The sequence below is a fragment of the Lissotriton vulgaris genome, chromosome 1_1 (genome assembly GCF_964263255.1).
Source record: "Lissotriton vulgaris chromosome 1_1, aLisVul1.2, whole genome shotgun sequence".
Classification (NCBI taxonomy): domain Eukaryota; kingdom Metazoa; phylum Chordata; class Amphibia; order Caudata; family Salamandridae; genus Lissotriton; species Lissotriton vulgaris.
This window is the reverse complement of record NC_141685.1, coordinates 1031095984-1031106070: the sequence shown is the minus strand read 5'-3', so window position 1 is coordinate 1031106070 and position 10087 is coordinate 1031095984. Positions and strand designations below refer to the sequence as shown.

Genomic DNA, 10087 nt, shown 5'->3' with positions numbered 1-10087 from the left:
TATTGGGACGAGTTCAGCAGCAGCTTTGCAGGAGGGTAGACGCAACGGCGTCTACCCTCTGACAATAGTGGGTAGCCGGCGTCTACCCTCGATTCGAGCACTGTTTATATTACAATGTTATTGAAAACCATGAGGCTACATTGCAGCTAATAAAGCTATCCCTAGGCCAGACTTAAAATACAGGAAATTTATTTTAAAAACTGTAATGTCACAGGTGGAGTCTTTGGCAGTTTGCCAGTTAGTGACCCTATGGAATATTTCACAACTTTCTTTTTGGAATTCCCTAAAACAAATCCGTGGCTTTTGCTGTTGGTAAAATAACTAAATTGGTCCATTTATGAAAATACGTTTGGGTACAGGAACACACTTCCAAATCTCCTTGTAGAGGGCAGTCATTTATGGGTTGCTTAATGTGCTACAAGACAGTTGTAATGCTGCTTTAGTTTCGAGTTACACTCGGACCCGTTATCAAGACAAAGGGTAATAAAAATCTCCTCTTCCCCACAACCTCTGACCCTCTATATTCCCGAAAGGCAAATGGCTACGTTGATATCTCTCCCAGCCGCCCTTGCCAGGACAATCTCTGCCGCGCTCTGGGGAACACGGCATCACTTCCTTGTATACCTCTGCAGCGTGGACGCATTTACCAAGTTGTGAAATAAGTAAACATTGAAGGGGCTTAGCGGCTTAAAGAAGAATAAACACACGGATTGCATTAGCTAGGCATTCCCCGTGTGCCCCCTCACCTGGCCCCACTGTTTAATAGCTGGCATGGTTAAAGTCGGCGTCAGGTTACTCGAGACTGGGAAGCGCGAGAGAGACAGCGCTGCGGCTCCCAAGAGACACTGTCGGCAGCATGGGGGCTCGGATCCGCCAACTGCCCCTGGTCCTGCTGGCCCTCGCTGCCCTGTCCCACTGCGAGCCACTGTAAGTACAACTGGGTCCCTGGACCTGCCCCAGATCTCTCTCGATGCCCTGTCCCACTGCGAGCCACTGTAAGTACAACTGGATCCCTGGACCTGCCCTAGCTCTCCCTCGCTGCCCTGTCCCACTGCGAGCCACTGTAAGTACAACTGGGTCCCTGGACCTGCCCCAGCTCTCTCTGGCCGCCCTGTCCCACTGCGAGCCACTGTAAGAACCAGTGGGTCCCTGAACCTGCCCCAGCTCTCTCTCGATGCCCTGTCCCACTGCGAGCCACTGTAAGTACCACTGGGTCCCTGAACCTGCCCCACTGCGAGCCACTGGGTCCCTGGACCTGCCCCAGCTCTCTCTCGATGCCCTGTCCCACTGCGAGCCACTGTAAGTACCACTGGGTCCCTGAACCTGCCCCACTGCGAGCCACTGGGTCCCTGGCCCTGCCCCAGCTCTCTCTCGATGCCCTGTCCCACTGCGAGCCACTGTAAGTACCACTGGGTCCCTGAACCTGCCCCACTGCGAGCCACTGGGTCCCTGGCCCTGCCCCAGCTCTCTCTCGATGCCCTGTCCCACTGCGAGCCACTGTAAGTACCACTGGGTCCCTGAACCTGCACCACTGCGAGCCACTGGGTCCCTGGCCCTGCCCCAGCTCTCTCTCGATGCCCTGTCCCACTGCGAGCCACTGTAAGTACCACTGGGTCCCTGAACCTGCCCCACTGCGAGCCACTGGGTCCCTGGCCCTGCCCCAGCTCTCTCTCGATGCCCTGTCTCACTGCGAGCCACTGTAAGAACCACTGGGCCCCTGGACCTGCCCCAGCTCTCTCTCGCCGCCCTGTCCCACTGCGAGACATTGTAAGCACAACCTGGGACCCTCGACCCGCTCCTACCCCTGCTCTTTCTCCGGGCCCTATCCAACGTGCCAGCCAATGTAAGTACAACTGGGGATCCTCACCCTGCCTCTGGTAGTTCTCACTGCCCTGCTTCTCTGAACAGCCACAGTAAGAGCAACGGGGGCCCACTGCCCTATCTCACTGCCCAGAACTGTAAACACCACGTGGGCCTCTGTTACTGCTCGACCTCACTGCCAGCCACTTTCCACTTTGCAATGCTTTCCACAGTAAGCACCACCGGGGACCTTTAACCTGCCCCTGCTCTCCCTGGCTGCCCTGTACCACTGCCAGCCGCGGTAAGTAAACCTGAGGTCGGATGGAGATCCACCTACCCCAGCTCCACTGTCCTGTTTCTCTGCCAATTCCAGTACGCACCGTAGGACAATCCCTGTCTCAGCGGTTAATGACCAGCACGATGTGCCAGTTCTCTCGTCCGACACATTAGCCTTAAATTGGGGATCAGCACCACCTGCCAGGTACAACAACTTGAAACGGCAGGCGTGCCTTTTGAAGCACTATACAAAATGTGTTAAGTACTATTACTAGTTATCATTTATGGAGGATCGTAGCGTGGAGCGATTCTGGACTTTGGAAAAATAGTAAGAAAAAAAAACCCAGAGTAAAGTCTCTTCGCTTTTGTGATTCTGACAGACCTATAACGGTCGCCGCTACAAAGACGCTTAAAACAGTATTGCTATGCAAGTGACAGCACTCGAGAGCGGACCTCATTTCTCGTGCTAAAACCTTCATCAAAGATAATGCTCAGACTAACAGCGCTCACTATTAACGCCGGTCTAAGCTGCCCTGCTCGTGACACTCAAACGAGCCTAATGAAGAATTATAATTTCGTACATTGTTATCATTTTGTATAACTGCTGAAGGATGATGCTGCTAAAACTATTGGAATCGCTGTTATATTTCCTCCTAAAAGTTCCCACATATTACGGGCGTATTAACGTTATATTTGCACAATGCTATTTATAAACGTTCACTCTAACGACTTAATTGGTTATAATATGTTTAGAGCTGACCCACTCTGAATGCATTTTTTTAGGTCTCTCCTGAGCCAGTGCATGTGTTGTCTAGCAAGGCATTTAGTAAGCGGCTTTTCGAAGTGCTATCAAAGCGGCCACCAGCTTCGGTCACGTGCACAAGCACGCACACCACGCTCCACTCCGCCTCTCCAATACACAGTGCATCATCGTGATCATGATCACTTTCGCTTTCACCGCAATCGCAATGACTTTCCCTTGCCCCTCACCCTATTTCCATCTGTCCAGAATCACAATCTTCATTTACCGGCCTCACTTCGTCTCGCCACCCTTCACTTTTCATCACCCCCTCGTCCGACCTGCTAGTTCGACCCCTCTCTTTCCACTTCTGAAGTCTGACCGGCTCTCTCCCCCATCCATCACCCTTCCAGCGTCCCCCCTCCCCAACACTGTCAGCTCGCCAACCACACGACTGTCAACCCCCACTTCAATCTTATCTCACCCCCACCTTATACCACCTTCCGCCTCATATATAGTGCTTACTACCCCTAACGACGCCCTAGAGCAGCGGTCTTCAATCTGTGGGGCGCGACCCCCAGGGGGGTCGTGGAGTCCTGGGAAGGGGGGTCGCAGATTCTGCAGAGTGCAGTTCCTGGCATTGGGCTGAGGGTGCTCACGGCGGAGGCCTAATTCACACCGAGGTGTGAAAAACATCAACGCCTCATTAACAAGTAAAAGGTCTTTTAAAGACCTGTCAAGTACTTGGGTGTGACTGTGTGTGCGTCCCTGAAGCTGTTTCAGCCGGGCTCACATACATGAGCTGGGAGGGAGCTGGGGGGGGAGTGGCTGTAGTTTAGCGGTTTGAGTTCAATGGATGTTGCGCACCTGGAGCTGTGGGTCCCATGACACGTCCCCCGCCCCCAGCAGGGAGGCACAGAGATGCCCTCCCATGAGCGGGAAAGAAGGACGATGACGCAGAGAGATACTGACCCCCCCCATGAGACAGGCACAGAAAAGGTGGGTGGATGAATGATGGGTAGATGGATGGATGAAAGGCTGAAGGATGGATGGATGTGTGAAAAGGTGGGTGGATGAATGATGAGTGGATGAATGAATGAAAGGGTGGATGGATGAATGATGGATGTATGGATGGATGGAAGGATGAAAGGGTGGATCGATGAAGGATAGATTGGTGAAGGATAGATGTATGGATGGAAGAATGAAAGGGTGGACTGATGAAGGATGGATGGATGAAAGGGTGGATGGATGAATGGATGTGTAAAAAGATGGGTGGATGAATGAAGGGTGAATGGATGGATGAAAGGGTGGATGGATGAATGATGGATGTATGGATGGAAGGATGAAAGGGTGGATGGATGAAGGATAGATTGGTGAAGGATAGATGTATGGATGGAAGAATGAAAGGGTGGACGGATGAAGGATGGATGGATGAAAGGGTGGATGGATGTGTAAAAAGATGGGTGGATGAATGATGGGTGAATGGATGGAAGGATGAAAGGGTGGATGGATGAAGGATGGATGGATGGATGGGAGGATGAAAGGGTGGATGGATGAAAGATGGATGTATGCATGGATGGGAGGATGAAAGGGTGGATGGATGAAGGATGGATGTATGTATGGATGGGAGGATGAAAGGGTGGATGGATGTATGGATGGATAAAAGGTTGCATGAATGAATGATGCATGGATGGATGTGTGAAAAGGTGGGGGATGAATGATGGGTGGATGGATGAAAGGATGGGTGGATGGATGTATGGATGAAAGGGTGGATGGATGAAGGATGGATGTATGAATGGGAGGATGAAAGGGTGGATGGATGAAGGATGGATGTATGGATGGGAGGATGAAAGGGTGGATGGATGAAGGATAGATGTATGGATCGGAGGATGGAAGGGTGGATGGATGTATGAATGGATAAAAGGTTGAATGGATGAATGATGGATGGATGTGTGAAAAAGGTGGGTGGATGAATGATGGGTGGATGGAAGGAAGGGTGGATGGGTAAAGGATGGGTGAATGGATGGATGAAAGGGTGGATGGATGAATGATGGATGTGTGGATGGATGGATGTGTGAAAAGGTGGGTGGATGAATGATGAGTGAATGGATGAATGAAAGGGTGGATGGATGAATGATGGATGTATGGATGGAAGGATGAAAGGGTGGATGGATGAAGGATAGATTGGTGAAGGATAGATGTATGGATGGAAGAATGAAAGGGTGGACGGATGAAGGATGGATGGATGAAAGGGTGGATGGATGAATGAAGGATGGATGGAGTGTAAAAAGATGGGTGGATGAATGATGGGTGAATGGATGGATGAAAGGGTGGATGGATGAATGATGGATGTATGGATGGAAGGATGAAAGGGTGGATGGATGAAGGATAGATTGGTGAAGGATAGATGTATGGATGGAAGGATGAAAGGGTGGACGGATGAAGGATGTATGGATGGATGTGTGAAAAGGTGGGGGGATGAATGATGGGTAGATGGATGGATGAAAGGGTGGGTGGATGGATGTATGGATGAAAGGGTGGGTGGATGATGGATGGGAGGATGAAAGAGTGGATGGATGAAGGATGGATGTATGGATGGGAAGATGAAAGGGTGGATGGATGTATGAATGGATAAAAGTTTGCATGGATGAATGATGGATGGATGGATGTGTGAAAAGGTGGGTGGATGAATGATGGGTGGATGGGTAAAGGATGGATGTATGGATGAAGGATGAAAGGGTGGATGGATGAAGGATGGATGTATGGATGGGAGGATGAAAGGGTGGATGGATGGATGTGTGAAAGTGTGGGTGGATGAATGATGGAGCGATGTGATGAGGTCTAACAGGCGCATTTATGGTTGTCAAAAGTTGATGAAGAGGATTACCAGTTTCTAGGAACTTTTGTCGGAAGGGGGTCCTTACGCCTAAAAAGGTTTTACAAGGGGGTCTCAGCATCAAAAAGTTTGAAGACTTCTGCCCTAGAGCGAGCCACAGGCATCCTATGTTGCGTCTGCCACCTCCATCTATGTCGCCAGGTCATTAACTTTTTAAGTCCCGACCATATCCTGTTGGAAATGATTGTCATGATGCTCTGTAGTCCATTCAGTGCCATTAAAGAAACGCCTCCTCACTTCGTTTCCCACATCCTTCTACTTCATCTCCGCTCTCCTGCAATTTGCTTGCATGCCCGTGTATTTATGTTTCATCTGCTACAGCCTAGTTTCTTCCCTAGTCTACTTTTTATTTTGTTTCCCTCATGGTGCAAAACTGACAGCTTAGCTCACATTATGACTACGTAACGTATTGACTTTGCCAATCCTTTTTTTAATTTTGTTTCCCTCATTGTCTTCCTCTAAACTCTGTGGCTATCTTGGAATGGTGTTTTCTCAATCCAACACAGCCAGCATGTTTCTTCTAAACATGGCAACCATATTGGAACTTTAAAACAAGGATACACGTGCACAATACCATTGCAAGAGAACTGTTTATTTTTATTTTTTATTGCAAGCATTGGCCGTTGGTTGCATGTTTCCTTTTTTTAAAATGTGTATTCCTTTAGTTCATATTGCAAATGGTTGTTGAGTTTGTGTGGGTTTTATTAAGAGGGGTAAGTGGGTGAATGCAAGAATAAGTCAGTGAGTGTCTGAGTGCATGATGAGTGCGAGGATGAGCTATAGTGCTTGACCATCTCATCAGAGGTAGTAAGTGCTATATTAAAGCATATACACTACAATACAGAGTGCAATCATAATGCGAGCCCCTAAACTCATCAGTGACTGAAGAGGCCTTTTCAGTTAAAAGTAGGTTTATTGGTATTGCCAATGCTTGCTTAGGGCATGAACGTCTCTCCTCTGCCATGCAGAACCCCTTCATCCTCTGCACACTGATTCTTGCTTCATCTTTTACCTGCCTTTAACCTGATCTCTAGATTAAGGCTGTGTTGCAACCACGGCAGTGCCTGCCTGCCTCCCCTCCCCACTTTCCCTGGTCGGGTTCGCTTATTAGCCAGCAGCCCTGGTAATTAACCGCAGTTCCTGTCATCTCTGCATTAAAATGCTTCTCCCCTGGGAGCGGCTGTCACCACCCACATCCCTGGCAGAGGGTGATTAACCTCTTCGAGGCTCATGACGAGCTCAGCTTGTCATGAGGCACAGTGGAGCTATGCTCATGACGAGCTGAGCTCGTCATAACGGCCGTGGAATGCCCATGCTGAGCTAATTCCTCTCCTGTGCGGGGCGTTCTATTGAGTGGGTGGAGTCATGACGAGCTCAGCTTGTCATGAGGCACAGTGGAGCTATGCTCATGACGAGCTGAGCTCTTCATAACGGCCGTGGAACGCCCATGCTGAGCTAATTCCTCTCCTGTGCGGGGCGTTTCATTGAGTGGGTGGAGTCATGACGAGCTCAGCTTGTCATGAGGCACAGTGGAGCTGTGCTCAAGACAAGCTGAGCTTGTCATAACGGCCGTGGAACGCCCATGCAGAGCTAATTCCTCTCCTGTGCGGGGCGTTCCATTGAGTGGGTGGAGTCATGACGAGCTCTGCTCGTCATGAGCACAGCTCTGCTGTGCAGCATGACGAGCTGGGCTTGTCATGAGTACCGTGGTGCCTCGCACAGCCCCCCTCCCCCGCGCTGCGGGGGAATTAGCCCCGCGGCGAAGGGGTTAACTGCTGCTGTAGATAAATCTATTTGTGTGTGACTGACCCGCGCCTGAGAGGCTGCCCCCCCCCCCCCTGATACCAAGGTCCCATGCAGATACCTCCAGTACAACACCGCAGCAGAGAGCCCGGGCTAGGGACCAGGGCACGCATGGGGCACACCTTCAGATGCTTCTGTGGCACATGGTGGTAATGAAACTGGATGTTATTGTATGGTGCAGGTGCACACGCTGTCCTTCAAATTCATTGCAGTGTGTTTCGGTAGCCCTTAGGGCAGTGGTCTTCAAACTTAATAATGCTGCTCCTCCCCGCCCCCTCACCCAGTAAAGAAATCAAAATGCACCAGGCCCCACCTCAGCGTTTTCACAATAATTCTGTTTAACTGGCAATGTGTAAATATGTCTTGATTTATTTAAACACGAGAACTATTTAAACATTGCAGTTAAATTGTGTTAACATTTTCCCAGCTAGGGTATAAATGACAAACCAGCATTGGCATAGCCAATATGTCTCACCTTTGGGACCCTATAAGTCTTTAACCATGCAGCAGTTAATGTTGGTGCACCAAGGATATTGTGCTGCTTAACTTAATACTTATAAGGTCCCAAAAACGAGACCTATTGGCTATGCCAATGCTTGTTTTAACTGTAAGTAGGCCACGTGACCACTTGCATCCTAAAATTACAATGCTACTAACATGCTATGCAGGAAAAATGAACTGTGTTCCATTCCAATTTGCACTAAGATTACGGCGAAATCAATATTGGAAGTCTGGGTTCTCAATATACAATATGTTACAGAGGGGGCTCTAGCATGCGCGTCCACAATTTTTTTTCCATAGGGGGCTCACCTGGCAAATGAAGGGGCATGGCTAATGTTAAACGATAGGGGCGGGGCTAAAATGGCAGAAAATCAGGATTGGGTAATGCTCAGGCCAAGCTGAGAAAAACAAGCATTGGCATAGCCAATAGGTCTCGCCTTTGGGACCTTATAAGTATTTAGTTATGCAGCAGGTCCCAAAGGCGAGACCTATTGACTATGCCGATGTTTGTTGTTATATCTGAGCATGTTGAGAGGCTAGGGGACTTGGGGACATATTACCAACGATTAGCGATATTTATCGCTAACTAGGCTTGGGTGAGGTGTGTCAAAGACAGGTAGAGACAGCTGAGGAAGAGGGAATAATAAAGACTGAAGTAGTCAGGTGAGGTAGAGGGGTGCGTTGATATAAAAGAAGTGCAGAGATGTGTCAGAGAGATGTTACTGAAGAGGAAAAGAAGTGGAGGTATTGAGAAAGGAGTAAGGTACTAAAAGAAGTAAGGGGGTGAACAGAGGAAGAACGAGTGGAAGGGGAGAGAACACGCAGAAGATGAATGGCAGGGTAAAGTGAGCGATCAGGCAGTGAGTGTGAGGAGTGTGATACAGATGGATATAAGGCAGTGAGGGAGAGGTGTGGGGTACAGAGGGATATAAGGCAGTGAGCGCAAGGTGTTGGGTACAGAGTGATATAAGGCAGTGAGCGAGAGGTGTGGGGTACAGAGGGATATGTTGCGGCAGTGAGCGCAAGGTGTGGGGTACAGAGGGATATAAGGCAGGGAGCGAGAGGTGTGTTGGACAGAGGGATATGTTGTGGCCGTGAGCGTGAGGTGTGGGGTACAGAGGGATATGTTGTGGCAGTGAGCGCGAGGTGTGGGATACAGAGGGATATAAGACAGTGAGTGTAAGGTGTGGGGTACAGAGGGATTTTAGGCAGTGAGCGAGAGGTGTGGGGTACAGAGGGATATAAGACAGTGAGCGCAAGGTGTGGGGTACAGAGGGATTTTAGGCAGTGAGCACGGGGAGTGGGGTACAGAGGGATATAAGGCAGTGAAACACAGGGTCAGGACGTCCTGCCAGACATGATAGGGTGTATAATGGCAGATCGATATGTCATTGACACAAGGCTGTGTACGTTTTAGTGTTATCTGAAATCCGGGCTATGCTGCAACCTCAATTTTTGACTTGGGAGGATAATGCATCGACCCCCTCCCCCAGAACTTCATTCAGAAGACTCCTTGCTCTCAGGCTACATAGTGTTAAAAGGAGGTAAGGAGGTCTTGGTGTCCAGACCTAGTTTGCCACTTCCCCTTAGGATGCAGCCTGCACTTTCACCTATGGATTATTAAGGAAAGGACTGCACAAACCAGAATGCCATTGAGCACGAGTTTGAAGGGGGTGGGTGTATTTCCGCACCACCTCTAGCAGTGGTGATGTCAAGTGGCACTCGAGGCAGAGCCTGTTCCGTTTCATGGCCTTAGGGAGAAAAACCTGATCATGGCACACCCAACACTGCTCTGTGTCCGCTGGTCTCTGCAGCGCATACCCACCCCGCTGAGCTGCCTCATTGGTTCATGGTGGGATTTATGCTTTAGGAGCTTAAACTGGCCATTGTCCTTCTGTATGTGATAATCAGCCACAGACAGAATGACAATGGGCAGGAGGGGCTGCGAGGAGGCGTGCAAGGCGCCCTATCAGGGAGTTGAGGCCTCCGGCAGGAAACAGCTCTTCTCCCTGCAGGGCCCAGAATTACAGACAAAAGGCATCTGTAAAAGCATGGGTGTCCGCAGGGGGGCA

General features: G+C 49.8%; 1 protein-coding gene across 1 annotated transcript in view; it reads left to right on the top strand.

The window, feature by feature from the left end:
• The first annotated feature begins 707 nt into the window (after positions 1-707).
• The window catches only part of LOC147748462 (venom factor-like), a 273916-nt gene continuing 264536 nt past the window's right edge, over positions 708-10087 (top strand). The window contains exon 1 of the mRNA XM_086928296.1: positions 708-927. Within this exon, the coding sequence (XP_086784422.1) occupies positions 857-927 (71 nt within the window). The 5' untranslated portion in view covers positions 708-856. The remainder of the gene's footprint in view (positions 928-10087) is intronic.